The sequence below is a fragment of the Suillus clintonianus genome (assembly GCF_016758775.1).
Source record: "Suillus clintonianus strain FC179 chromosome Unknown DEU56scaffold_55, whole genome shotgun sequence".
NCBI classification, from domain to species: Eukaryota; Fungi; Basidiomycota; class Agaricomycetes; order Boletales; family Suillaceae; genus Suillus; species Suillus clintonianus.
Window position 1 is genome coordinate 147,002 of NW_024539279.1, and position 27,936 is coordinate 174,937.

At 48.7% G+C, this 27,936-nt stretch overlaps 8 protein-coding genes across 8 annotated transcripts; 5 read left to right on the forward strand and 3 right to left on the reverse strand.

Annotated features, from left to right (window-relative positions):
• Positions 1 to 839: 839 nt before the first annotated feature.
• DEU56DRAFT_872198 (uncharacterized protein) lies at positions 840 to 2,686 on the forward strand (the record flags this gene model as incomplete). Its single annotated transcript, XM_041355763.1, has 7 exons — positions 840 to 888; positions 937 to 1,024; positions 1,080 to 1,380; positions 1,434 to 1,608; positions 1,658 to 2,089; positions 2,139 to 2,253; positions 2,311 to 2,686. The coding sequence occupies 7 exons, from the start codon at positions 840 to 842 to the stop codon at positions 2,684 to 2,686; spliced, it is 1,536 nt and encodes a 511-aa protein (XP_041206592.1).
• A 722-nt stretch (positions 2,687 to 3,408) lies between these two features.
• DEU56DRAFT_456570 (armadillo beta-catenin plakoglobin) lies at positions 3,409 to 5,905 on the forward strand. The gene is made up of 14 exons (XM_041346319.1): positions 3,409 to 3,778; positions 3,837 to 3,889; positions 3,940 to 3,959; positions 4,011 to 4,076; positions 4,135 to 4,239; positions 4,287 to 4,398; positions 4,458 to 4,513; positions 4,562 to 4,656; positions 4,713 to 4,779; positions 4,828 to 5,019; positions 5,071 to 5,244; positions 5,294 to 5,322; positions 5,371 to 5,822; positions 5,876 to 5,905. Exons 1-14 carry the CDS (start codon positions 3,666 to 3,668, stop codon positions 5,893 to 5,895), a joined length of 1,554 nt encoding a protein of 517 aa, XP_041206593.1. The 5' UTR covers positions 3,409 to 3,665; the 3' UTR covers positions 5,896 to 5,905.
• A 2,644-nt stretch (positions 5,906 to 8,549) lies between these two features.
• On the forward strand, positions 8,550 to 9,410 carry DEU56DRAFT_814143 (uncharacterized protein). The gene is made up of 4 exons (XM_041353715.1): positions 8,550 to 8,690; positions 8,748 to 8,871; positions 8,926 to 9,122; positions 9,177 to 9,410. The coding sequence occupies exons 1-4, from the start codon at positions 8,628 to 8,630 to the stop codon at positions 9,330 to 9,332; spliced, it is 540 nt and encodes a 179-aa protein (XP_041206594.1). The 5' UTR covers positions 8,550 to 8,627; the 3' UTR covers positions 9,333 to 9,410.
• A 6,173-nt stretch (positions 9,411 to 15,583) lies between these two features.
• Positions 15,584 to 17,496, reverse strand: DEU56DRAFT_814160 (uncharacterized protein). Its single transcript, XM_041353716.1, has 8 exons — positions 17,337 to 17,496; positions 17,006 to 17,284; positions 16,838 to 16,950; positions 16,631 to 16,786; positions 16,503 to 16,581; positions 16,318 to 16,443; positions 16,074 to 16,264; positions 15,584 to 16,019 (listed from the first exon to the last, which is right to left on the reverse strand). The coding sequence occupies exons 2-8, from the start codon at positions 17,064 to 17,066 to the stop codon at positions 15,876 to 15,878; spliced, it is 870 nt and encodes a 289-aa protein (XP_041206595.1). The 5' UTR covers positions 17,067 to 17,284; positions 17,337 to 17,496; the 3' UTR covers positions 15,584 to 15,875.
• Positions 17,497 to 19,171: 1,675 nt separating this feature from the next.
• On the forward strand, positions 19,172 to 21,358 carry DEU56DRAFT_456901 (uncharacterized protein). Its single transcript, XM_041346320.1, has 5 exons — positions 19,172 to 19,647; positions 19,702 to 19,901; positions 19,952 to 20,070; positions 20,119 to 20,362; positions 20,421 to 21,358. The coding sequence occupies exons 1-5, from the start codon at positions 19,397 to 19,399 to the stop codon at positions 21,293 to 21,295; spliced, it is 1,689 nt and encodes a 562-aa protein (XP_041206596.1). The 5' UTR covers positions 19,172 to 19,396; the 3' UTR covers positions 21,296 to 21,358.
• A 197-nt stretch (positions 21,359 to 21,555) lies between these two features.
• Positions 21,556 to 24,923, reverse strand: DEU56DRAFT_814173 (Sodium/calcium exchanger protein-domain-containing protein). The gene is made up of 21 exons (XM_041353717.1): positions 24,441 to 24,923; positions 24,351 to 24,385; positions 24,242 to 24,290; positions 24,161 to 24,192; positions 24,034 to 24,108; positions 23,974 to 23,981; positions 23,900 to 23,918; positions 23,808 to 23,853; positions 23,736 to 23,762; positions 23,619 to 23,684; positions 23,425 to 23,567; positions 23,352 to 23,373; positions 22,681 to 23,297; positions 22,521 to 22,632; positions 22,390 to 22,466; positions 22,317 to 22,339; positions 22,196 to 22,265; positions 22,130 to 22,145; positions 22,009 to 22,074; positions 21,917 to 21,958; positions 21,556 to 21,865 (listed from the first exon to the last, which is right to left on the reverse strand). The coding sequence occupies exons 1-21, from the start codon at positions 24,796 to 24,798 to the stop codon at positions 21,819 to 21,821; spliced, it is 1,950 nt and encodes a 649-aa protein (XP_041206597.1). The 5' UTR covers positions 24,799 to 24,923; the 3' UTR covers positions 21,556 to 21,818.
• A 554-nt stretch (positions 24,924 to 25,477) lies between these two features.
• Positions 25,478 to 26,046, forward strand: DEU56DRAFT_740192 (cytochrome c oxidase polypeptide IV; the record flags this gene model as incomplete). The annotated part of the gene is made up of 3 exons (XM_041348790.1): positions 25,478 to 25,780; positions 25,838 to 25,946; positions 25,994 to 26,046. 3 exons carry the CDS (start codon positions 25,478 to 25,480, stop codon positions 26,044 to 26,046), a joined length of 465 nt encoding a protein of 154 aa, XP_041206598.1.
• Positions 26,047 to 26,308: 262 nt separating this feature from the next.
• DEU56DRAFT_914517 (uncharacterized protein) lies at positions 26,309 to 27,591 on the reverse strand (the record flags this gene model as incomplete). The annotated part of the gene is made up of 4 exons (XM_041357626.1): positions 26,309 to 26,500; positions 26,556 to 27,116; positions 27,171 to 27,434; positions 27,493 to 27,591. 4 exons carry the CDS (start codon positions 27,589 to 27,591, stop codon positions 26,309 to 26,311), a joined length of 1,116 nt encoding a protein of 371 aa, XP_041206599.1.
• Between the last annotated feature and the right edge of the window lie 345 nt (positions 27,592 to 27,936).

Sequence of the window (27,936 nt, forward strand, 5' to 3'; positions counted from 1 at the left end):
TATTGGGGTGTACTACCCTATGTTAGACATTACTATCAAGGTTTTTAGGGGAACACCTGTGTTCCCCACCGCGTCTCAGATCCTGCGAATGCTCCGATGTACTCATCGGTCCTCCGTTCCTGCCGGCAGTTTTAGACGCACGGATCTTCTACTCCACGGGGCCTGGGTTGTACTGGTCGTGGTTGTTGTTGTCGCTGACGTGAATTTTGGTGGATGTGGCATGTACTCGGTACGCCGTGGCGAACGTGTACGAGGGGAAGTGGGAGGTGGTGGGAACGAAGATAATGAAGATAGCCTCTTTTTACCGACTGAGATCCCGTTAGATTGACGTTGATGGGCGTTGATGGGTCAATGTCCCCTCGGCGGCGAGTGAATAAATATATGGATATATATATATATGTTCGTGAGTGTCGTTAATGGTGCGTGTAAGTCTGGATGTGTCTGGTTCTGCGTGTGGTAGTTACGCAGCTTGGGTGGAGAGTATTGTAATGAAGGTGCCAGCCGGCGGGATGGCAGGAGCGGTGCGATAATAAATCTCTCCGTTACTTAGGAAGCAGCAGCCTGAGACTAGTTCACTAGCTAAACACTTAAAGTTAGACTGATATCAGGTTTTCGAGATGACGGGTTGAAGGAATTTGAAGGTTGGCTCAAACGACAAAATGGTTCTTGTATACCTTCCTAATTTGGAATAGCGAATTTGAATTGCTAATTAATTAATTGTGCTTAGCCACTGGTCCATGATCACCTCCATGATACTCTCTTCCTTGGCGCATGCCCAGTGCACAACTGTCCACCCAATTATACGCTGTAAATTATAACCTCGAGGATCTGCCTTCACCATGTCGTCGTGTGGAAACCCAGCCGCAGAAGAGGAAGCCATCATGCCTCGTGAGTGCTTTCAACTGTTGTTTACGAGTGTCTCATGGGCTTGTGCAGGTCGTCTGAAGTTTGGGAAATCAAAAGACTGTGTCAGGTGCAGGTTAAAACCAGGTAACATCGCGATTCGCCATGCGGTGTATTGCAAGTGAGCGTTCTGGTTTTGTTCAGCGAGGAGAAAATCTGACTAGATTTTTCACAAGAGAATGCTTCACTCCAATGGTAGACCTGAAATTCAGAAAAGCTCTGGAGCCTTCAGTAAATGCTAGGGCAGGCACCTCGAAGCGACCCAAGCTCAAGGCATCGGGAAACTTGTGCCTGGGATTCTCTGGCGGTCTAGGATCGTCGATTTTGCTGGATATGGTCCATAACACATATTTCTCAAGTCGACCACCGTTGGATGATTCAGGGAAACCGAGAGGCGGCACCAATCATCCACGGAACGCCAGCGTATGGCCATCGTGTATTGTTTGCTATGTAGAGGCATGCGGAGCTTTTGCTGGGGTGAGTCACGGCTGTGATCTCCGACTGAGATTCAGTCACATAATGGCAGCTAGATGCAAGACAGGACCGAAGATATTCGATCTATAGTCGAGCGATATCCATCATTCCAATTCGTGCCCCTGCGAATAGAAGATGCGTTTGATGGCTCATGGTGGACCAAAGTTTCTGGATCAAGCAGTACCCCCCAGGTTTGCCTGGAACTCAGCAAGGAAGGATTAATTGCAGATGGTAAAGTTGCAACAATGCATCTGTTCAACATACTGAACTTTGTTGTCAGGGCTCCATATCGCTTCCCGAGTGACTGGTCTAACGCCAGTAGAAGCTCTGCAGTCGTATTTATCATCACTGCCCACGCAAACCGCGATTTCTAGTGCCATACAGAATCTCACCCGCGTACTTATCCTGCACACCGCCCACTCCAGAGGTTCATCGCATTTACTCTTTGGATCATCTCTCACGTCGTTCTCTATCTCTCTGTTATCATCAATATCACAAGGCGGAGGGTACGCGATCCGCGAGGAACTTCAGGAGGAATGGGCGCCGGCTGCTGCTTCTGGTTCGAAGCCCAGTGATGTGCTCAGGGTTATCCGACCTCTCAGAGACGTCACTGCAAAAGAGTGTGCTGTATATGCGTGGTGGAACAACATAACCATCATTGGTCGAGAAAAGCAGAGGCGTGCGATATTAGGCATAGCAGCATTGACCAAGAGTACGAGAGAGTTTTTGTGCGCAAGACACAGGACTGACTTGTTCCACAGATTTCGTAGTTGGGCTTGAGAAAGACTATCCTTCGACTGTGTCCACTATCGCTCGAACCTGTGAAAAACTGGAACCCAAGGATGCACCGAGCGGGCAATGCAAGTTGTGTAAGCGGTGAGGTTTCTTGACTACATTTCACTCGGTTCAGGTGACTAAGCCAGGATCTGTCAGGCCGATGCAATCTGGCATACAAGAGTGGAAGACTCGTATATCAATCAGGTCTTACTCGGATCCCAAACTTGCTGGAGACTTGGCCCACATCCCGTCACCGTGCAGAGACAATCTCGACACGAGTACCCCGGCCCGATTGCCACCGCTACTTGCGCTGACCGATTTCCTTTGCTACTCTTGCCACACAATGTTGACAAGCAGGAGTAGTCGCGGAGTTAAGCAGTCGGCTCCTGGTGTATCCTCAGCTACACCATTACCTATCTGGGTGGCAAATGGTGGCCTTCACGAAGATGGACTAATGGACAATGGAGCTCGGCGCAAGGTTCCTGAGGAAGAGATGTTCAATGCCGTGGCAGAATTTCTCATCGACAATTAGGATTGCGAAGAATGAGGTACTGATAACGCTTCTTGTAGCCGCCAGAACGTATATGAGTAGGTATAATGACACGTGAACATGATTTCGGCTGGGGAGCCCCTTCAAGCGCAATTCTCGTTGTTCCCCTCGGCTCTTCTGGCTTTCAACGGTGGGCGGGTATCTATTCACTGGTCACATGGCTTGCTGACCGTGACACCCAGGATATGACAATGCCATGCTTTAGGCTGGCGGTTGTTTCCACCACTCGCAAAGTCGTCGAGCAGCTTGGCACTGACATCGCCATGGACAAGGTCTTGTTGATTGGGACCATGAGCACTTGGAGCGGCCCATCAACGATTGGCTATCCAGTACTGAGTGACCCGACGTCAAGGCAGCAGATGATATCGCGGCGAGCTCACTGCCAGTCATGATACCATGATGTCTGTGCTTGTGGTGCGGATATGGGCCTTAGCGTAAAATGAACTCCTCGTTCTCTCAGGTAGAGTTCACGATTTTAGGCGATGTGGTAAAAACATCAAGATTCCTGAGGAAGAGATACGCGACATCAACTTCTCATCGACAATTAGCGATTTAGAAATGAGGTATGTACTGATAGAACACTTCCCGCAATCGCAGTAACCAGAACGTGTATCATTAGCAAACTTCTAGCATGCGGACCATGCTAATTTATCATAACTTTGGTCTCCCGTAGTTAGTAGGCCTGGACCGTGCCGTTCCTTCTTGATTCGGATGTAATAATAGTGTTGTAGATGCATATCGATTCGGACCAAGGTTCTGAATCAGGCTCGCATTGTCCTGGGTCTTTATCAGGTCCATGCAATAACAGATTCAGAAGCATCACGTACTTCAAGTACCAGTGCACACCTGGCCATAATTTATCCATCATAGCCGAAGACTTTATATATAAGGCCATCCTGCCTTCTAGTTGCTCAGCGCTCATCGATCATCGATATCTTCCAACTTGTTCTCGGGCACGGCGATGCTTGCAGAAGATCACTCCCATGAATATTTCGATGACGAAAGCCAGCACTCGTTGGAATCATACCAGTCGAAGAAGAACACGATCTTGAAGTCTCACGGAAGACCTCCTTGGTAACTTTTCCCGTCGGCTTTTACTGTCATTCAACTACTGACATCTGCGTGCGACCAGGTACGGGCAAGATGGCCTGCCTGTTTGCGATGCATTCGTGATCGGGATAGCTGGTGAGTGACCACGCATTGTGCAGTCTTGCATTTTGTCAAACCGGGTTCAGGTGGATCGGCAAGTGGGAAGGTGAGAATGCAAGTTGAGAGAAGCTCAGAGAGATGAATTGGGCGATGGCAGACTCATGTTGCTCGACAAATTGTTCGTTCATTGGGCTCAGTACCGTCTGTCGTTATCCTATCCCAGGTCAGTGTTGCAAAGGATACTGGGAGAGTACACAGGTGACACGGAATCTACCACTTAGGACAGCTTTTACAGGCGAAATACCGCAGAAGAGGTTGCGCTGGCGCATGCGAATCAACTGGACCTTGACCGCCCGGATGCCATCGACATGCCCATGCTTGCTGCTGTCCGTACGTTCATTTATGACCAAACCTTTTACCGAATCTCTTCTAGTGTCTCGCGGACTTGAAGGCGTGTCGGCAGACAAATATTCCCGTTTACTCGTTTGCCGAACATCAGCGGTTAGACGAGGCGAAGTATTTGTATGGTGCGGCTATCATAATAAGTTGGTGTCTGACCGCTTCCTGTTATAATCCTGGATGCTGAGGCAAACGCATGTTTCAGCGGAAGGTATAATGGCTTTGCAAGATCCGGAATTACGCTCTTTATATGATCTGAAGGTACCCTATCGCTCAGCAAGTGTCCATTGGGAACTCACCATTAAACAGGTGTTTGTGCAATGTGACTCAGATTTGATGCTCGCCCGGAGAATACAACGGGACGTCAAGGAACGCGGAAGAAGTGTTGATGGGGTTCTCGAGCAGTATGTATTCTTCTTTGCTAGGATTATATGACATCGTAACCATCGCTCACGCCTAGATATCTTCGCTATGTTAAGCCCGCGTTCGATAACTTCGTTTTGCCAACCTCTCGCCATGCAGATATCGTGAGTGGACGTGTTATTTTGATTGTTTTAACTTACCATTGTTTTCAGGTTGTTCCAGGGTCGAACAACTCTGTTGCCATTGACTTGATATCGACCCACGTTCGACGTCAAATGACAGAACGCGCGAGACACTTCCGGAAACACATGGTTTCTCAATCAATCGAGTGTTGCTTGAGTACGTTGGACGGTAGCCCATTGTCCAAGAACCTTATAGTGCTCCCGCAAACACCACAGTTGAAGGTCTGCCACCCCATCCTTGATGAGAGTTGTTGCTTATACTTCTGGGTAAAGGGTATATATACTATCCTTCGTGATGGGACAGCGACCCGCCAGGACTTTATATTCTTCGTAGACCGACTGGCAACGTTCTTGATCGAGAAAGCGATGGAACATCTTCCTTACAAACCTAAGACGGTCATGACCCCAACAGGAGTAGATTGCACCGGCAAGGAACTTAATGTCGAGGTGTGTAACTTCCTGAGAAATCAAGTATCTAGCTCAAAAGTCGTCTAAGAACGTCTGCGGTGTCTCAATAATACGCTCGTAGGTCTTAATGAACCAGTCAATATCTGCGCTAACCAGTTGGTCCAGAGGTGGACCTCTGACGAGGGGATTGCAGCGTGTTCTTAGTGATGTTGCAATTGGCTCCCTTCTGGTGCAATCCGATGCCAATACTGGAGAGCCACTACTTCTACATGTTATGCTCCCTAAATGCTTGCGAGAGCGACATCTAGCTGTCGATACGTGGGTCTTTTTGCTCGATGCCCAAATAGGCACTGCTGCCTCGGCATTCATGGCGATTCGGACACTATTGGATCATGGAGTCCAGCAAGATCACATCATCTTCGTAACGTTTCTCATTGCCCGCACTGGCGGTGTCACTGTTCTTCAGCGGGCCTTCCCGGGGGTCAAGATCGTTACTGGTGCTGTCGATGAAGGGCTCCGTGAGGCTTGGCTTGAACGTTACAATGAAAAGGGCGAGGGCCAGAGCGAAGGGGACGGGAGGAAAGTCTGGATCGTAGAGCCTGGTATGGGTCAAATCGGTAAGAAAATGCGCCTGTTCACAGCATGCTTCTCTTATGTACCCTTTTCACAGGTGACAGATACTATCTCTAGTTTTGGAATACTGATTTTGTTCAGTGAGTACCGAACATTTGTGTGGTCGTGAATGGCTCGGCGCCATGTGGTCTAGTTGGGATGTACATACTTAAGAACCTGCTACCACCCAGGGTGACTTTTAACAATAGCGGCCTGATGTGAACGTTCAAACTCTCTTTGAAACATGAGCTTCGGCAACAGCGGCTGTCTTTGCTCGCTGGTGCGCAAACAATATTACAACGGAGCATGTTTGAAACATGCATACATGTTCTCATTATTATAAGAAGTTGACGCGCCTTACAATTGTGCCAACAACTTCGGTGGCGTTATATATATTTGAGGTCCGTGATCCCTGACGGTCAACTACAGCAGATAAGCCTTTCGAAGTTGGACCAGTCATCCGACAGTTTATTCTACATTCACTACATCGAAGAGCGCTCAAAACCTCTCAAAACTCCCGTTTGAACTTGAAGTTCACCCTCTCAGAGGCTGCAGCCTGAGAATGCCGGAAAGTCGTCCTCTCTGTTGGCAAAGTCTTTCACCATTCGAGTCTGTACAACAACCAAAGGCAGCTACGGACCTATCTGCCTTGGACGCTGGAATGAGAGTGGGCAGCTGCATCCGACATGGCACAGACCATGGAAGTCGACGGGACGAACGGCAGCGAGAATAACAGTGCATTCCAGCACTAACGTTCAATCACTTGACAGGTGTAGAGGGCTAGCTAAAGTTGCCAAACGCGAACGATGGGTCAGATGTGGTGGCACTGGGCGTCTAGCAGTTTGACGCTGTCACGGAGCTGGAAAACGGCCAGAGTAAATCATTGCAGCTTCGAGCACTGTCGGCAAGCCGCCTCAAGATACCCACAAGGCCCTACACTCTGTGCTCAACACTAGCAACTTTCACCATGGAAGCAGCGCAGACTGTGATTCCAAGTACCACACCCAGTCGAGCATTTCAAGATCATCAAGAACCCGTACTCGCAATTGCAGCTTTGCCCGATAGGCGCCGGATGGTGACGGGCTCGAAAGACAAGACACTTTGTTTGTGTGACTTAACGGACGGCGTTACATTGAAGAAAATGACAGGGCATAACTCTGGGGTGAGGGCAGTAGCAGTATCACGAGATGGGCAATTGATAGCAAGTGGCGATGATACTGGAGAGCTCATTTCCTGGCAAGGAGACGCCGGTGAACGCGCACAGGGCATCAAGGCTCACCCCAAGTCCTTGATCTTCTCGTTGGACTTTTCTCCAGACGGTGCAGTACTAGCAACTGGTTCACGGGACAAAACTACGAGACTGTGGAACACAGAAACGTGGCGACCGCAAGGCAATCCAATCCTCTGCAATTATCCAGTCTACTGCGTTCGCTATTCACCATCTGGCGACCTTCTTGCCATTGCGACATCTATGAACGTTCAAATATGGAGATCTTGTGAGAGGGAGTGCATCGCAAGCTTCTCGACAGCGACAACAACCGCTGGCAAGCCAATAAGCACCGCATCACTTGCATGGATGCCCGATGGCACGCGCCTTTTCTCTGGGGGACCTGAGCTCGATCCCACCATACGGGAGTGGGATACATCGACCTGGAAGCAGGTTGATGACCCTTGGAAAGGCCACAATAGTCAGATCAGTGCTATTGTCGTGCACTCTGCCGCTACCACCCTCATTGCCTCCGCGTCTCACGACAAGCATGTCCGCCTCTGGCGGTACTCAGATCGACAAACCATCGCGATATTTGAGCACTCTAGCAAAGTGTGCTGTGTGACTTTTTCCAGAGCTGATGTGCACATCCTCAGTGGAACTGAAGACGGAAGGGTATTGGAGTGGGTAGTACCCGAGGATGTTCTCCTAGAGGACAATACAAAGACACAGGCTTCAAAAGAGGTGAGTTCTAATCGAATTGTATGCTTATTGTCTCATCTGGCGCAAGGATGCTTTGCCTGAGGATGCTCCACAGGATGGGGTGACGAACAAGGTTGGTTCGTGTTGAATTTGGGTCCATTAGTTATCTTATCCGAACATGTCTTTTTCGTGCAGATCCTCGCTATAACCATGATAACTCGGAAGGAGTGCATGTGTGGGAATTTGGATGCCGCCGAAGATCGCCTAACACATGAGATTGACGTTGATTCCAACAACTACAGCAACTATGTCAATCGATCGTTTGTTATGACGCGAAAGCTCGACTGGAAACGTGCACTTCAAGATGCGCTCAAGGTGCGATACTCTAACCCATCATCGCCTTGCAATAGGCTGACTTTCGTCGCGGCATAGTCTCTCAGCATTCAGTCCTCTTTGACAGGCTACATCTGTATGAGCATCGCGCATTGTGGGCAACAGCACTTCCAGGACGCAATGAAAGCAATTGACCTCGCATTCATGTTCACGGACGGAGATACAAAGGTCACTCATTTTCTTCTCTTGATTAAGGCAGGTTGCTTTTTTCTCGCATACTCCCTGCTTCATTGTGATGTTTAGGCCATCGTGATTTTTAATGCAAATCAACATGACGACGCAATAGTGCGCATCCGGGAGCTAGCAGATGCTTGTCCCGACGCCGATACTCTTGCGTGTCATGTCGTGGAAGTGAGTATCATGCAGTCAACTTGAACCAACGCGATGCTTGGGCGTCAATATACTGATTTTTCTGCGCTTCACGCGTCAGGCATATTTACGTGTCCAGCTGGGAACCATTGCCTCGAATGACGGGCGTCACGACGAAGCCGCTGACCACTTCGCCGCTATGAACACCAGCGCTTTCTCACATAACTTGGCTGTTCATTCTGCATATGAGGACTTGGTGGTAGTACGTGATGTGATACAACCAAAATGCTTCTCATGCCCAACAGCATACTTTGTGCAGCTTTTCGGGTGGGACCTCAAGTTATTGTGGTGGACTCTCCTTGGGGCCGGAAGATTTGAACAAGCCGCCGAATTCTACCGAAACATGATGGATATGAGTGATGGCAGTATGGAGGCCGACTATGGCAAGTCTTCAATAGCGTCATCCAGGCTACAATTCTCATCCGCATTACATTCAGCTTTCACGCAAGAATGCAGCAAGCTTTGTGTTGAAAACGGGGATGCTGCCTTTGACGCGAATAATTATGGCCACGCTATCGGCCTATACTCGGCGGCGATCAAGCTGGATTCTGCGAACGATGGCATGTTTGCAAAGCGTAGTAAAGCGAAGTTGGGAAACATGCTATGGGAAGAAGCTCTTATCGATGCGCAGAAGGTGCATGAGATCTGTTGTATATTGGCCAATGCTCATCTTAGTGATACATGCTAGGTCATAGAACTCAACCCTTCGTCTTATTTTGGACACCAGTTGAAGCATGCGGCGCTTCATGGCGCAAAGCGCTATGATGAAGCGATCGACGCCTTCCGGATCATGTTGTCCAAAATTGAGAATGCTACTGATACTCAAATACGAAGTAAGTCCTAAATAACGCATGCATCAACGTGTTTGACCTGCTCTAGAACTGCGCCAGCAGTATTTCAGTCCATCCGAAACAGAAGGCACCATCCGAAGGGTCACCGACACTCAACTCCAACTCTCCCCGTATCGCCTACTTGATACATTCACTGGGCGGTTATGCAATCGAGACGCACAGATTGGTGCCTTTAAAACAAGCACAGAGTACAAGGAGCTTCTGTCGTTAACAATGAAGCGTGATAAGATCCGCATGAAACGCATCACAGATGGGGTGGCGATGTACTTCCGTCGCGCCATGCTATCGCACAGGTGGGAAGAGAAGGAGCCACTGCTGCCAGACATCGAGGAGAAGGTTGTATATGATTTGAAACCAGTTGGCGGTATCGTGAAGTTGCAGTCATTTTGCAATGTTGCTCGCAAGGCGAATTACCGCTGGGCATGGGTTGACACATGTTGCATCAACCAAAAAGACCACGTCGAGCTCCAATCATCACTTATTTCCATGTTCGCCTGGTATCACAAATCAGCCCTCACGATCGTCTACCTGTCGGATGTCCCGCCTATGTCAAAGTCCGGCGCACTGGCAAATAGCACTTGGAACACGCGAGGGTGGACTCTTCCGGAATTCCTTGCTCCTAAAGTCATCCGCTTCTACCAATCAGATTGGACAGTATATCTTAACGATCGCTCTCCCAATCACAAGGAGTCTGTTGCAATCATGCGGGAGTTGGGAGATGCAACGGGCATAGATCCACAGGCCCTCGTTGCCTTCCATCCTGGAATGAGAGGAGCGCGAGAGAAACTCCGATTGGCGTCGACGCGTGTCACCACATTGCAGGAAGACATCGCCTACTCATTATTTGGCATCTTCGGCGTCCACCTACCTATAATTTACGGCGAGACGAAGCAAAATGCACTCGGGAGGCTCTTGCAGGAGATCGTGGCTCGGTCGGGCGACATTACGGCCCTTGACTGGGTCGGAGAACCATCTGCATTTAATAGTTGTCTGCCAGCCGACATCACATCGTACGAAGCTCCGCCATGCACACTACCATCTCTGTCCGAAGATGAGATCCAAGAATTAGTCTTCTCTTTGCGAAAGGTTGAGGCTGTAGAGGAGTTGGCTTCGGGATTGTACACCATGCTCGACAACCTGAGCGCTCCTCGTTTCTCCGACCGCCGGCTGCATCTGCCTTGTATCATATTTCCTATCATAGAAGTCAGACGGAGAGATGACCAAGACCAGGAGACACCCGTGTATGAAGTCAAGACAGACGAGCTTGGTGACCTGTTGATCACTACGGAAGACAGGCTGATTCCGTTCTCGATGACAAGGCGTCAGGCCCATTGGCCGTCATTCTTGCTTGTCCGTCCATGGAATCGTGGCCTCCTCGAGCTGCCTGACCCTTCAGATAATATGCAGAGTATGGAAAACTGGGCTGTTCCCAGGTCTCCGTTACACTATCCACCCGGCTTGTCTCTTGGAGAAAATGAGCCGGTTGATACCGAGTCTCATTCGAGAGCATTGCGATTGGTTGTTCGCCTTGGACAGCCTTTCAACGCGTTTTTGCTGGCACGGCAGCACAGTGGAGAATACAAGAGAATCGCACCGGACCACAATATCATTGCGCAAGTGAAAGACAAGGCTTCTGTTCGCGGCATGATGAATGTCAGGACACTAGAGATATCGTAGATGCTATGAGCAGATATCGCTGAGCGGTGTTATCTATGCCTTGACCATATACCTTTCAGATAACCTGTATCTGTATGCGATATACCCAGGTGGATGTGTGTAGCACAACATATTTGGATGGGCTAGTATCTCTCTGGTAAGTGTTTGGATAATTTTTCGGGTGACGGGCCGGAGTAGCGCTTTGATATGATGTTTGACTGTCGACATGTCATGTCAGGGGTGGTCGCAGAAGTGCGGATGCACTACGGAGAGCCAAGTTGCATCTGGCATGTACAACCGTGCAGCGGGGGATGTTTAAAAAGCTTTCAGCAAGACTTTTAAATTGAGGAGAATCTTGGGCGTTTATTTATGGGGAAAGCATAGCAAGGACTCCCACAGTCCTAGGCTACAGTCAACAGTGATCAAGCTGCACCAGAATGGTGGAAGAAACAAAGCAGGACATCATTAGAAGTGCCACACCCAGTCGAGCATTTGAAAATCATGAAGAACCCGTACTCGCAGTTGCAGTTTTCCCTGATAGGCGACGGATGGTGACAGGCTCGGGAGACAAGACACTTCGTCTCTGGGATTTGAAGGACGGTGTAGTGTTGAAGACAATGGAGGGACATTGCGACTGGGTCGGTGCAGTGGCAATATCACGAGACGGGCAGTTGATAGCAAGCGGCGGTGAAAAGGGAGAGCTTATCGCCTGGGACGGAGACACTGGCGAACCTCTCATACAAGCCTTCCAATCTCACTCATGCATTGACTCACTGGACTTTTCTCCAGATGGAGCGGTGTTGGCCACCGGTTCATGGGACAAAACAACGAAGCTGTGGAACACAAATACGTGGCAGTTGCAAGGGAATCCTATCAATTGTCATGATTATGTTAACTGCGTTCGGTATTCACCAACTGGCGAACATCTCGCGATCGCAACACTCAGGAAGATTCAAATATGGAATTCGAACACTAGGGAATGCATCATAATATTTGACGGTCACGCGGCTCACACAGCGATCAGTCGAACAAATATTAGACCTTTCAACAAGTCACTCGCATGGACACCAGATGGCACTCGCCTTCTCTCAGCAGGCACAAATGCTGATGCTACCATACGAGAGTGGGACTCCAGGACCTGGGAACAGGTCACAGCTCCCTGGAAAGGTCACGAAAAGCAAATCTGTGCCATTGCAGTCAACTCTGCTGCTACCTTGGTCGCCTCCGCATCATATGACAATGATGTCCGCCTTTGGCGACTCTCAGATAGACGAACTATCGCCATATTCCGACACTCTCACTGGATGCGTTGCGTTACTTTCTCCCTGGATGGTGAGCACATCCTAAATGGAGGTGGGGATATGAAGATATCAGAGTGGGCAGTACCGGAGAGCGTTTTGCCTATTTCCAAGGTAAGTTTCCTCCCTTGATTCTTACTACACAGTGCTAACATGCTTCATGTAGAATATCGCTATAAACATAACAGCCCGCGATGCATGCATATCTGGTGATCTGCATACCGCTCAAGAGATGCTAACACAAGAGATTGACGCTAATCCTAATGCCTACATCTCCTATGCCAACCGCTCATTTGTTATGGCGCGACAACACGACTGGGATCATGCGCTTCGTGATGCACTTATGGTGAAATGCACTTATTCATCTTTTAGGAGATGATATGCTAACCTTCATGGTGACATAGTCGGTCAGCATTCAGCCTTCCTTCACAGGCTACACCTCCAAGGGCATCGCTCTCTGTGGAAAAAAGCACTTCGAAGATGCAATGAAAACATTTGACATCGCGTTCATGTTCACTGATGGAGATTTGAAGATCATTCATCGTCTTCTTCTATACAAGGCACGCTAATCATATCTCCCATACTCCCTACTTCATCAATTTTCAGGCCATCGCACTGTTCAACGCAAATCAATACGAGGATGCAATTTTACGCGTCCAAGAGCTAGCCGTGTCTTGTCCCAACACTGATACTCTTGCATGCAGTATCGTGGAAGTGAGTATTGATCCAGCCCATGTTCGCGTGTTGTTGACCCAGATTTCCGACATCGCATATCAGGCTTATCTACGTGTTCAACTTGGAATCAATGCATTGGACGACGCACGTCATAACCAAGCTGCTGACCACTTCGCAGCCGCTGTAAACACCGGCACTTGCTGGTCTAAATCGGCCATTCACTCTCAATATATTGACTTTGTGGTGGTACGTCGATGTAATGCAACCGAAGATGCTTTTCATGTCTAACTTTGTGCTTCTGCAGCTCTTTGGATGGGACCTCAAGTCTTTGTGGCAAACGGCAAACGGCAAACGAAAACTTGTGTCATACACTCCTCCACGCAGGTAGACTTCCAGAAGCTCTTGAATCATACAGATACATGATGGATATGAGTGATGAAACCACAAAGGCCAGCTGCCTTCGTTGGTCCGCTGGTAAGTCTTCGTCATGCCACCCGCGTTCACACACTCACCCGCATTTCACTCAGCTTTCAAGCAAAATTGCAGCGCACTCTATACTGTCAACGGAGATGTTGCACTCGCTGCGAGTGATTTCGACATGGCTATTGACCTATACTCGGCGGCGATCGAACTAGATTCCACAAACGAAACCATATTTGCAAGCTGCAGTGAGGCAAAGTTGAAAAAAGCGCTATGGGAGGAAGCGCTTCTCGATGCGCAAAAGGTTCGATGATGGCTTTTTTTCGCGAACGCTAATTTTTGATGTACATATGTAGGTCATTGAACTCAATCCTTCGTCTCATATCGGATATCAGTTGAAGCACGAAGCGCATCGCGGCGCACGGCGCTATGATGAAGCGATTGAGGCCTTTCAAGTCATGCTCTCCAAGTTGGAAAATGCTTCCGAGACGCAAATACGAAGTAAGCCCCAACTGACACATACGTCAAAATGCTTAACTCTTTCTCCAGAGCTGCGCCAGCAGTATCTAAGCCCATCTGAAGCAGATGGTGCTATTCGAAAGGGCATTCATGTTCAATTGGAAAACGCTCCGCTTCGTCTACTTAATACCTCCACTGGGCGGTTATGCGATCGAGACGCACAGATTGGTGCCTTCAAAACGAGCACAAGGTACAAGGAGCTTCTGCTATCCACCATGAACCATGAGGACCTCCGCATGAAACGCATCAAAGATGGGGTGGCGATGTACTTCCGTTGCGTCATGCTATCGCATAGGTGGGAAGAGAAGGAGCCTCTGCTGTACGACATCCAGGAGAAGGTCGTGTATAAATTGAATCCAGTTGGCGGCATCGTGAAGTTGCAGTCATTCTCCAAAGTCGCTCGTAAGGCGGGTTACCGCTGGGCATGGGTTGATACGTGTTGCATCGACCAAAATAACAATGTCGAGCTCCAAAAATCACTCAATTCCATGTTTGCCTGGTATCGCCAATCAGCACTCACGATCGTCTACCTGTCGGATGTCCCGCCTTTGTCAAAGTCCGGCTCATTGGCAAAGAGCACTTGGAACACGCGAGGATGGACCGTTCATTCCTTGCTCCTAAAGTCATTCGCTTCTACCAATCAGATTGGACCATATATCTTGACGATCGTTCTCCCAATCACAAGGAGTCTGTTGCAATTATGCGGGAGTTGGGAGATGCAACGGGCATAGATCCACAGGCCCTCATTGCCTTCCGACCGGGAATGAGAGAAGCCCGAGAAAAACTCCGATGGGCGTCGACGCGTGTCACAACATTGCAGGAAGACATAGCCTACTCATTATTTGGCATCTTCGGCGTCCACCTACCTATAATTTATGGTGAGATGAAGCAAAATGCACTCGGGAGGCTCTTGCAGGAGATCGTGGCTCGGTCGGGTGACATTACTGCCCTCGACTGGGTTGGAACATCATCCGAATACAATAGCTGCCTGCCAGCCGACATCACATCGTACGAAGCTCCGCCATGTACGCTACCATCTCTGTCCGAAGATGACATTCGGACATCAGTCTCCTCTTTGCGAAATGTTGGGGCTGTAGAGGAGTTGGCTTCGAGATTGTACACCAAGCTCGACAAACTGAGCGCTCCTCGTTTCTCCGACCGCCGGCTGCATCTGCCTTGTATCACATTCCCTATCATAGAAGTCAGACGGAGACATGGTCAAGACCAGGAGACACCCGTGTATGAAGTCAAGACAGACGGGCTTGGTGACCTGTTGATCGCCACGGAAGACAGGCTGATTCCGTTCTCGATGACAAGACCTCTGGCCCATTGGCAGTCATTCTTGCTTGTCCGCCCATGGAATCGTGGCCTCCTCGAGCTACCTGATCCTTCAGATGATATGCAGAATACGGAAAATCGGGCTGTTCCCGATTCTCCGTTGCACGATCCACTCGGCTTGTCTCTTGGAGAAAATGAGCCGGTTGATACCGAGTCCCGTTCGACAGCATTGCGATTGATTGTTCGCCTTGGACAACCTTTCAATGCGTTTTTGCTGGCACGGCAGCACAGTGGAGAATACAAGAGAATCGCATCGGATCACGATATCATTGCGCAAGTGAAAGACGTGGTTTCTGTTCGCGGCATGATGGATGTTAGGACACTAGAAATATTGTAGATGTATGAATAGATATGTCTGAGCGGTATTCATTCCTACATGGTGCCTTGCCACCTTTGTGCAAGCTTGATATAAATTCTGTTCAACAGAAAATGGTATCCGTTCTGCACATTTGAAGATCCATAAAACCCAGCTATGACGAAACCATCATTCGTGCCAGGTCAACCGTAGGGTTTCCAATACCCTTGCGGGGAAGCAAAAATTGGACCCATACATCAGTCATCCCCCTGGAAACGGTTGGCTGCGCGTCGCGTCAAATTGAATGATCCGCGTCTTCTCCGTGATGTGCGCAGTCATCGGTTCCGTGCTGTGACCCACATTCCGCTCACTTCGCTCTCGAAATAGATTGGTGAAGCCCTTTGACTCAGCGGGCTGCTGGGTTGGGGGTCACCTACGTGGAAGTGTACTTGCAGGATGATGAGACAGAATACGATCCCCTATAGAAAAGTCTTATAAACAATAACAATTGCGTCCTAGCCAAGTAAACTCACCACAATAGGTGGGGCGATATCCATCGCGGGGTATTGTCCATTTGATCCGGTCAAGAATGCTAGAAGGAGCGCAAGGACACTGGTTGCATATAAAGCGCCGCTTTCAATGATGACGATAACAACGGGTAAAAGATCAGCAAGGCTGTCTGACGTCTGACGGCGAGTGCGATAGATGCGCCAGGAAATCAAAGCTATCATATCCTGGTCGTCATGAGTTTGCAGATTGGCTACGAAATGGACGTACTGGTGCAGATAATACTGATCAGCATGGTCAATATATAGAAAGTTGTGATTAACGCAGGAGCGGTAGTGTAAACAGTCGACCCTGCGCCGGCTCGAGAAAGGGACCAGACAACATAGTAGCCGATCGCTGCGAAATGTCATGCGATGAGGTGGTGGTCGAATGATAGCTTTCGACGTGATGCTTACCCCCATTGGTTAAAAGCACGATAAAGCCAGGAATGCCAACTAAGAGGCTTCTATGGCTGAGCACATAGCATCGCCAAACCTACTACCCTAGTGAGAGGGAGAACCACATGCCAAGTGAAGAAACTCACGAGGACAGCATCAGCGATAGTGGGCTGCGTGATGTAAAGTGCGGTTTTTGTGAGTTCCAACGGTGAAGCGAGGTTGGAGTAGTAGGCATCTGCACTGATTGTATGCACACTGAATACGAACGCCTCGAGTGCTCGAATAAAATCGATAATTAGATGCTAACAACAACCTTGTTGAACTACTTTTCCAATGGGTGTAATGACACTTACGGCCGTTGCAATGCAGAGCAGCAAGGTTGCTACTGGGAGAAGGAGGTCCCGTTGAACACCACATTTCTTGAGCAGAATGAACAGCGTTAACCAGTATAACGTGAGGAATACGCCTATATGAGAAAAGAAATTGAACATGACAACCCCTTCCAGAGGTCGGTAACGCACCGTAAAACAAAGTCTCTAGGAACAAAGCTAGGAGTGAAGCTTCGTCCAAAGTTATGCCCATGATTACGGTCACCAATGTCTTTGGACAAGCTGAACGAAAGTTTCTAGGGAGGTCAATTGCAGGTACTAGTCACCTTGTGATCAAGATGAAGGAGCATAAATATTTCGCAATGGGAAAGTGGTATCGAGTGATTCGTGAGGGTCGTCTGTACTGCAATGCATGCAAAGAACCTTTATATGCCTACTAGTACCTTGATGCCGTCAGAGATTACCTCGATGCTGTCCAACTAGCATCAGATGGTTGCGAACAAAGAGTCTTGCTACCACTTACGAATGAAATTCAGAACATGACAGCTTGACTTCCATAGAGAATGTGAAGGCCTAGGCAGTACTAGTAGAGTATCAAAGGTTTGATCCGCGTCAGCAGTGGCCGCGTCAAGGTTCGTTGGTGCCGCGTCCGAGTCAATGCCGCGTCACGACCGCGGCAGGCGCGGCAGGACCGCGTCAAAATAGCCACGCCCGATCATGTCGCTATGCACTGAGCGATTCAATGAAGATCCAGCTGGAGAATTAGTGTCGCATTGATTAACTGCCATCGGATCATTGTTAAAATGTCGCAAAAGTTGGAACACACCGCCGCCTCCGGAACACGGAGACACTGTGAGATGGTTGATAGAAACCAAGTTTCATTGGAGTGATACTGAGTTATGCAACTGGTTACAGTCCTTTCCGAAAGTCTTGACTCACGTGTTCGAAATGGTTCAAAAATAGTGAAAATGTCGAAAATTCATTTAATTCAGTTTCGAGTTTTGTATGCCTCTGAACGGCTTCAAAAACATCATATCACACAAGTTTCTCACTCAGACTCGCCACGGTCTACCAGAGGATCAGTCGTGATTGGAAAGAACGAGCCCTGTGCCTGCTTTTGGAGGAAGGATCCATGGACATGTACAGTTGATACATCCATCATACATGATATTGTTGCAGATAGCCACTATGCCTATACTAGCCTCGAGCATTTTCAACATTTACAGCCCTGAAGCAAGCTTCATGAAGGTCCTGCTCAGGGAATGGGCTGTGCCGGAGATCTCTCCAATGCCGTTGGGCAACTACAGCGGATTCGATCAGCGAAAATTTAGACACTGGCTATAGGGAATATGGTGCGGTCATCTTTGCTTGACTCGCCCAGGAACACGAGCTGCTCAACTGTATAGTTGGCTGTCATATCGTGCAGCCAATCCGCTCGGAAACCGTCATCACGTTCGGCCGCGATCCTCTTCAAGCGTTTGTAGGTGAGACCAAGGTCCCCGAGGTTTTCGTGGAGAGTTGTTGTTGATATTGGCTGATCGTGATATATGGCGAGCCATTCGCCGATCTCGTCAAGTAGCGGTGACGGGTTTTCGGCTAGCAGCTCGTGGATCTCGTCTGTCATAAACTTGATGCAGCAAGCGAGGGCGACCCGTAATGATGTGGGAGGGTCAACACGTCCATGTTCATCATGATTTTGTCTCTCACCATTCTATACTTCTTGACGATACTCCGAGAGCAACAGCAATGCGCTCAATGTCCCATCCTTCCTCCAAAAGCAGGCACAGGGCTCGTTCTTTCCGATCACGACTGATCCTCTGGTAGACCGTGGCGAGTCTGAGTGAGAAACTTGTGTGATATGATGTTTTTGAAGCCGTTCAGAGGCATACAAAACTCGAAACTGAATTAAATGAATTTTCGACATTTTCACTATTTTTGAACCATTTCGAACACGTGAGTCAAGACTTTCGGAAAGGACTGTACTCAGGCTAGTGCGTCTTTCTCACAAGACGCAACTTAGTTTTAGAATATAGTCTCGTCCTTTCTCATCAAAACTCACCAGCAGGCCGTCAGTAGGACGTTCGAAGCTGCCAACTTGAAGTGCGTGGTCCGACTCCGAGTCAGTCGCATGCATATGGACAAAAATCACAATGAAAATGACTATCAAGACGAAAAATTGCATCGGTCATGTCAGTCTTTGACTCGGCGGCGGCGGCCAGTGGCCGGTTTCAAGGGCACTTTTGAGCCACACTAGCAACTCACTAGACGACCCTACTAGATGCAATCAAGTTGCGGCCCTTTCGCCGCTGTAGCCCCCTTGCAAGCAAACCATATCACTTCTTGTGTCTTACCAGGCTGATGTACTTGTGTCTTTCTGATGCATACTTGTCACAATGCGGAGCTGCGTTTTGACAGATATGATTCAGAACGGTACCACAGATAGCTAAAGAAATTCTGACAGCGTGGCCTGAATGTGCCCATTTTCCCTCAAGGTACTCTCAAAGAGACGCCGTCATCGACCACAAAGACAGGCCAATCCGAGCCAATATCGTTGTCTTCTGATCTTTATACAGTTCCCCAGCAATGTTGCGCTGGCTATCCCTCGCGCTTGTCTTGGCAACAAGCGTCGTGTTCGCTGGCACCACTCTAGAATCTAAAGATCCAAGCGATGCAGTATCCCAGTGCGGAGCCCGTGCTTGGGTAAGAGCACCCGACATGGTTCCCGGCGATGTTATCGCAGGCGACGTCAGGATCAAACTCAGTGGACCATGCACTAAGGTCAAGAGCTATGTGCTGGGCTTGCGGTATAAGGAAAAGATTTTCTGGAGGTTGAGGTGTGCTATTTTATCTCATGTACTCAGCACAGGTTCGCTGAATATCCCTCACAGACGGGAAGATGCGCCAATTCCGAAAAAACCACCACTCAAGAACAAGTCTGACTACCAGATCACTGGGATTCCGCACTACGACTCTACAGAATTGAAGGCCTACCACGAGTCTCTCATGAATGAGACCTTTTGGTCTGTCCACGAGGAAGAACAGATTGCCTTCGAGATCAAGAACCATTTGGTCGATGCAGAACAGGAAGGTATGGGCCGAGAATGCTGGAGTAGACTCAGAGTTTAACATTGAGCACAGATCCATTGCCAACGACCATCACGACTCGGTTCGGAATACTTGTGCCTAATACCAACTACCCTCCAGGATTAGACTACCGTCATAGTATGGTTGTAACGAACCCCATGTCGGAGGATGATGTAAGAACAGTTTTAATCGAGCTTGTCTTGTACTCAATGTCATGGCAGACAATTTCTAGCGAATCGATTTACGAGTATTTTGTCGAAATCAGGTTCAGCAATGGCAGCAATTTAGTGAACGTTCCAGCGGGGATGACAGCCTTTACTCCGTCCTCCCTCCCGACTGAAAATGACGCGCCCCCCTTAAATGTGTCTTTGGCAAGCTCTTTCAATAATGATCAATCGGCAGACGCATTGCGCAGCAATTACACAGTTGAAGTGTCTTTTCCTGACGGGAGTCACGTTTATCAAAGTGGGTTCCACGCTCACGAAAGTCTTAGCCTGGTTACCTGATCACCCACTTTTTCTAGATTCGTACATGAATATCACCGCTATTGTGTATCGGACGGGATACACGAATCGGACGGACATTCCGGTGAAGTTGTGTGCACATCCTGGTGGTCCGAGTATCATCGAATGGAATCGTCAGGAGCTCAAGAACCGATTACAGCCATATTTGCGATCCATATATGCACTAGTCCCCATCCATAAATCGCGCCAACCTTTTGTGGACTCATGTCAAAAGATCAAATTCGCGGCGGGTCCTGCAGACTTCACTCACGAGGGCTACTTATCCACCACGTCCTCCGAACCTATTTCGTTGACCTTCTATGTGGGACGCGAACATACCGTTCCTGACTTTTTAACATACTATCAGAAGCTGGGGCATGTTTTCAGTCTGGATCTCAATGTCAGGCCCGACCCATCAGAGCCATGGGATGATGAATTCGAGAGGGATCGATGGGAGAAGCAGACTGTAGGGATGGATGAAACGGATGTTGACTGGATACCCTTGATACCTCCCACGGGTCGCCGAACCCTTTGGGGTAACATCAGAGCGTCTGTCATCCCAATGCAGCAACAGGGACCTGTGCGTCAACCCCCAGTACACTACCTCTCAGATGAAGCTCGCCAACCAGTATTTGTCAATTTATCGGACATCGCTGAACTTCGTTTGATGTCGTCCGAGGAACGCGATCTCATCGCCCCCCTGGTGGAGCCGTCATTCAAGGTGTTTGCCAAGGGAGAAGAGATTCCCAGCAGATATGGCAGGCGGCAGCGCATATATGTCGGGGACAGTTGGATAAACAAAGTATTGCCGAAGGTTGCTGAAGGCCAGGTCGGCGAGCGCGAGAGAAATATTGCGGAATTTTTCGTCGTGCAGGGTGAAGTTCGGGCTTTCTAATGAAATCTTGACGGGTTTGTACTGTAGTGTTTCCAAAGGGCTTTATGGTTATTTGACTTCAACTATTTGCTTGAATGCTCGTACTTTTGTATCCTCACTGAGCACATTTTTGGCCACATGTACACACCAGCATGATCTCATCTCCGTCATTCAGCAAGTTCCGCCGATGAACACCTACTTTTTCCTAGGGTTCAGGAACTTAATAGGGCGGCAGCCACGACCGTCGATGCTTCTATTCAACTACTATCTAAAGTACATCGGGTAGATATTCCATTGTCGAAGATAGTTCATGTGTAATACAGGGTATGAAGTAAGGTGTGAAGTAGGGTGTGAAGTAGGGTGTGAAGTAGAGTGTGAAATAGGTTGTGAAGTAGGTTGTGAAGTAAATAAATGAGAGTTCCGTAGAGTGAATGGGAAGGTGAAACGACAGACGATATACTTCAAAGAGTGGACATCTACTTTACAGGGCAAACACAATCCCAAAGTAGAAAAAAAAACAAATTGTGTTGAAAGACCATCGTCGTTACCGGCCAGTGCAGATAGCAAGTTCGCTCGGAAGGCTCGAGGCAACTGTGGAGGATGGATCAGTATCTCAGGGCGTCGGGTGACTGTTGACCTCACCAGGGTAGAACCAGAAGGAAACGGCTATGATGACGTACAAGCCTGCAGGAATGTTAGCGCGACAATCCACAGGCGGTACAGAGCCTCCTTACAGATCAGGATGATACCCTCTAGCCAGTTTGATTTCCCGTCCGAGACCACGAAACTCATGGTTTGTACTGCGTGAGAGAATGATCAGCGCAGGTCGCGTATTTCATAGAAAGGTAGGAATACCTGACACGTAGAGAACCTAAAGATTTGCTTAGCTATAGCTGGACCGATGGATTGAACAACACTTACCACAGACTCAAACGGGTCAAATAGTAAAGCCAGCGGCCTGTCTATGATCCATCCAAGGGTGACCATGAACCTTATCCCAGGATTCAGCATCAGCAACATGTCAGATATGACGAGCACTTACGGTATAACCAAGAGAGTGGTTTGCTTATGCTAACATGAGCGTCGTCATGCAAGAAACAGTGAAGCAGACTTACTATCGACGACCCGACAGCGATACTCACGCTCAGATTGAGCTGGTCTTTCACAGAAGTATTGACGGCAGTTACACATTCTGCAAAGTCGACGTGTCAAAGTACGCCGAAAATCAGGAGTTTCCAGTATATACCTGCGATAGAGCTGACTGCAGGAAGCAAGACAAGACCAACCCATTGTTTGCTAATCGTCGTTGAGATGCCGTCCATGGATTCCACAAGATCTTCAGCAGTGATAGTCACTGTCTAGAGGAGGCGTCGACAGGTACTCACTCGAGCTGATTCATCACTTACAATAGTGACCAATGTCAATAGCAGAAGAGTGACCATCCAGCTAAGCTGCGGCTCTCTGAAACTTTCCGCCGCTGATGGCGACCTCTGCAGATTGACACGTTCAGAGATGGTCATAGGCTCTGGTGAGGCGTATCGAAAGGGACTGGTATTAACGGCGGATGGTGTCGTTGATTCGCTCCAAGGCGGATTGAAGGGGCCAATGGTGCTGCCATCTTCCTGATCGTGCTCGGGTTGCGTAGATTGCCGTAACGCTTCCTCGACCAACCGGTTTGTGAACTCTTGTGTAACCCCCTGGTTAGTCATTTTCGGAAGATTTTCCTTGCTCCCTGTCAGCGTGACCTCGGAGGCAGAATTCAATGGCGAGTTCCTATAGGGAAATCTAGGCAGCGGAGGGAAGTTGGAAGATATCATTGAAACACGTCGAGAACTCGAAGTCGAACTTTGGCCATCATGCATGCTACTAGGTCTGTCGTTCAGGTTCATGGATGCAGAGAGCATCTCGGTCAGATAACGCGAATTGACTGGTATCTTGACCGATAATCTGCTACTCTTAAGCTTTGTATCTTTATACAGATGCTTGTGGGACCAGAACTGGAAGAGAAGATATGCAATGTAAACTGCCCACGTGCATCGTAAGTGGTCCTCAATGAAAATACAAACCAAGGACTTACTAAACATGAGTATGATCGAGACCTACGGTGATTCGATCAGACCGGATTCTAGCAAAGTCCAAGCAAATCTTACTCCATAGCTCATCTTCAGAATATCATTCCTTTGCTCAAAGGAGCCAGAATCCTTTCCGCCGCTGATTGCAAAGTGATACGCAGCAGGGAGGAGCAGAGCCCCAACGCTGATACTTAGAAGCGATGAATGTATCTTCGTAGCGGCTGAGTGAACTGTTAGCTATCTCGGCATCGATGTCATATATATGACCTTACTCTGGTCGAATCCTTGTTCAGAGAAGCGAAGCCCGCCTGCAAAAAAGCACATCCCGAGGACAAGGACTAAAAATATGAGCATGGTCATTAGATAACGCAGTGACATTCACAACGTACGTAGTTTGCTCAAAATCGAACCGATTACTGCGAGTATCAGATCAAATTCTCGGCTATCATTGCAGAACTTACGCGAAGACTGTACAACCCTTAGTTCACACTTCCTGAGGGCGGTGATCTGAAACAGCTCAGCGGATTCTCACGTATAATTGTTAAGCGCTTACCGCAATGACCATCTCGACACTTGTGAGATGTACGCGTTAACACTGCTGTCAACAGCCAAGGAGCCTAAACTCACGTATTGCTCTGCATAACTAGAGGTTCAAGAGTATTCAATCGTTAATGGAAAATGACGCACCATACTTGCATTAAGCAAACCAGCCTTCGTGCCTCCAATACGAAGTGCCAGCTCACGAGTGGAAAGATCGTGAAGCTAACGAACGAACCCTCAATTCAGTTGACCGATGGAAGAGTGTATATCATACCTTTACAAGAGGAATCATGGACAGGGTACTGACTATTGAAAGAGTCATTTCATGTTTCAAGAAGAATTCGCCAAAGCTTACAGATAAAAATAACCTTGTGATGCTTCTCGAGCACGAAGCTTAATGTCCACTTGAAACAGTGACGCGATAATTAACGAACCAGATGGGATGTGTAAAGGTGGTCACTTACAGACACAGGGATCAACAACAACAAAAGGTTGAACCCTACGATCGTCAAGTTTGACACAAGTAAGGGATAAGTACACCGTGATGAACTCACATGAGCCAAAGACAACGACTCTCCAGCCCTGCCAGATGTGTGCTGTGGATTCCTGTCCCTTTCCGTCACCGGGTGGTGGCGGTCCGCTCTCCTCAGGATCCACAGGCGAAGGTAGATTCCACCGAAAGGGTGATTCGTTAGTCTCGCTCGGCCCTAACAAGATTTTGTCTGCAGTGAACAGAATTGATGTTGGACTGCATGAAGCACTTGAAAGTCTAGAATCTGGTGGCCGGAGAGATGGGTTAATATCTGGTCGTCTATTGATGGATGTCGCGTCCGGAGATGAAGGAGACGGAGGATAACTGTACGCCCGCAAGATGTCTAGCGTTGTGGATCCCGGTGAGGGTTCAGCAGACATGGCGAGCGAGGTACAGCTTGGACGCGAGTTTCGCCTGTGAGCGTGGAGGAAAAGGAAATGCGTCACGATTAGTCTCGCAGTATTTTACTTGTAGATTTGTGAGACGGCATTTTGCCAGTTTATTTGACATTCACGGCATAAAACAAATTCTAGCCCAACGTCATTCGTAAACACCTTCCTTTTTTGGAAAGCAGATTCAGTACGGGACCGAATTGATTTAGAGAAGTATTCGGGCAGTCGGGCTCAGAGGCGAAGGACTATCGCAATAAGCTCATTGGGCTGGGTAAGATGGGGTGATTCAGGTGAAGCCACCATGGCCAGCTGTAGGTACCCTGCGATTGCTACGCAATGTGAAGGGCTACCACCACTGGGGTAAAGTTGAACGTTCGTTAAAGAGGATGTCTGAGCACGGACATTGAATATTCTGACTCTGAGGAACAGCAATGCTAAGAGACTCAAAGCCAGCTCATGTTGTCGTTGCAACGTTGACTGACAGGAGGATGCCTGGGCACGGATTAAATGTTCTGACTCTGAAGAGCAGCAATAATGCTAAGAGACTGAAAGCCAGCGTCGTCGAACTGACTGTCGGAGGTAGACGGGCGCATGTCACGTCGTCACACGTCACACAGACACTTTCCAAGTCACGCTCCCAACCCGCACCTCAACTTCATAGCACATCATGCTCAACGCCGCCCTTCGTGCCGTCCGCCCCGTCGTCGTGCGTAGTGCGCGCAGGTCGACCCCTTCCACCACTTTCCGCGCTCTCTCCACCACCACTCCTCGTTTTTCGGGTCCCGCCCCACCTTCACTCTTTGGAGAGGGTGCCAAACCCGGTGAAATTCCTTCCGATGAGCAACAAGCAACCGGTCTAGAGCGTTTCCAGCTTCTTGGGGAGATGGAGGGTGTTGATTCGTTCGACTTGGAGCCTCTTGACTCGAGTCGCATGGGCACCCTCGAAGACCCGGTCAAAGTCTTCTCACTGGTATGCTTTGCATCGTGACAATCTATTGTGTCGTCTCACAAAATTCAATCGTTTTAGGACACGTCACGCATTGTTGGATGCACTGGTGTGCCGGCCGAAAGTCATGAATTGCACTGGTTTACTGTCAAGAAAGAGAAAAACCGCCGTTGCCCTGAATGCGGCTCTGGTGAGTATTTGGCTTTTCGTTGTCCAATCCATGCTAAAATTTTGCAGTCTACGCACTTGATTTCCAGGGTGTGGAACACCATGACGCTCACCACCATTAGAATGAGCAATTGCTTAACTTATTGTGGAGAGCAGTTATCGCATGTTCCTGTTTAGATCATTAGATCATTATCAAGACATTGAGATGGCTAATTCGCATTGTCATCGAGCGTGAGCAAGAAGTCACGTACAGAGCTTCGCTGAACACTCGCATAAAACTTTTGAAACAGAAGAGAAACGAGAAAAGCAATTTGCATAATGAAAGACATCGAAGGAGAAGAGCTATCTAAAATGTGTCTACACAACTGATAAAAGATCCAGCAGCTATGTCACGATGCACCGACTATCGTCGAGTGCTGAAGGGCTTCGAATTGGGGGACCAAAAGCACTCAGGGTCCACTGTCTCATTCTTGCACAGCTTGGGTCATCTTCAATGTCAAATACCCAACCCACAGCCGCTCGTAACTGAGCACCTTGCATTAGCGCTGTGTAGTAAAGGTCGTTATCTTTTACAGCCTGTCACAGTGGCTGTGTGAGCAAATATGAGCCTATCAGGAAAGGCGAGTCATACATCCTGGTATATTCTTCGGAGTCTTGCGCTTTCTTCCGGTGTTTCCAGCCACAATTTCCTCGGAGAAGCAAATCGAGGGTCGTTGATTCCGTCATACCTTAGCCAGGGGGGATAATCCGCAGCAAGTATAGCAGGTAATGTTGAATGCATCCACCAGTCTAAGATACCAGTGATGTTGCCGGAGGAATCGACCATGAGATTCATATCTCCCAGCCCGTCGTGTGCTAGTACTAGGAGACGAACACACCGTTCATCAAGTTGGATCAGGTGCCTCCGCAGATGCGCGATTAATTGCGATATGGATGCTTGCGCTCGGAACCTATTTTCGTCCGCTGTGTCTAAAGTGAATGCTCGTCTTTTCTTCAACGTGGAAAGATATTCGAGGTATTTTTGCAAAGTGGGAAAGACCTCAGAGGTATGGGCGTGATTAGCACGGCAAATCCGCGGTATTACGACGAGCTCAGCCGGGGAACTCCTGACAGAGATAGAGCCGATCGTTTGTGGGACATCAATGTCGAACAACTTCAGTGCGAAATCCGCATATGACCGCACGAGTTGCTCCTTTAAAACATTGTCAAACACCCGGATAAAGCAATTGACTATATGAAGACAAACCTTCGCCAGTGAAGAGAGCGTCGGGTATAGGTCTTGGATGGGTTCACCAGTCATGCCCCGCGTTACGAAAGCATTCCGAGGGTTTTCGGCGCTAGTTGGCAGAACACGCAAAAGGTGGGGCGCGGGCACCGCGGAGTGTGTGGAAAGCCAGTGGATGAGACCGATCTCACTCTCAAAGAATCGTTGACTGCAATTGGAGTCAGAAGAGGTGGGCCGCAACCACATGAAGACGGTTTGACCGCCTGCTAGTGAGAGTTCAAAAGCCTGTAAAAACGCACTGTCAGTGCTGTCACAACGGTTACGATTTCGACACAATGTGTACCGGATGAGCACCTAAGCTTCGTTGCCGAGAGGATTTTATTTGAAAGCCCTGCTTCGTCAACTGAGCGAGCAAAGACTGTTCTGTGCTGGATGCAGACATATTGAGCTCCTGTGCTCGTCACCAGGGAATTATTCGGGAAGTTGGACATAGAGTCAGGTTATATAGAGTTCAGTAAGGTCCGCATTCGCCGGGATCTTAAATTCAGAAAGGAACTTGAAAAAAGAGTGCGGGGGAGAAATACCGCGACGTTAATGCCATCTTCTTCTTGGGTTGTGCAGGCTCAATCTAGAGAACCCGGTAATCGGGCACGAGGCAGCCGTTACTATTCTGATAATGACTTGCTTATCAGCGCGAACGAGAGCAGCACGCAGAAACAAGCCTAGAAGAGCTGTGTGACGTTGGAGTTTTCAATTCGGGAATCGGTTCACACTCGTACTAGATGTA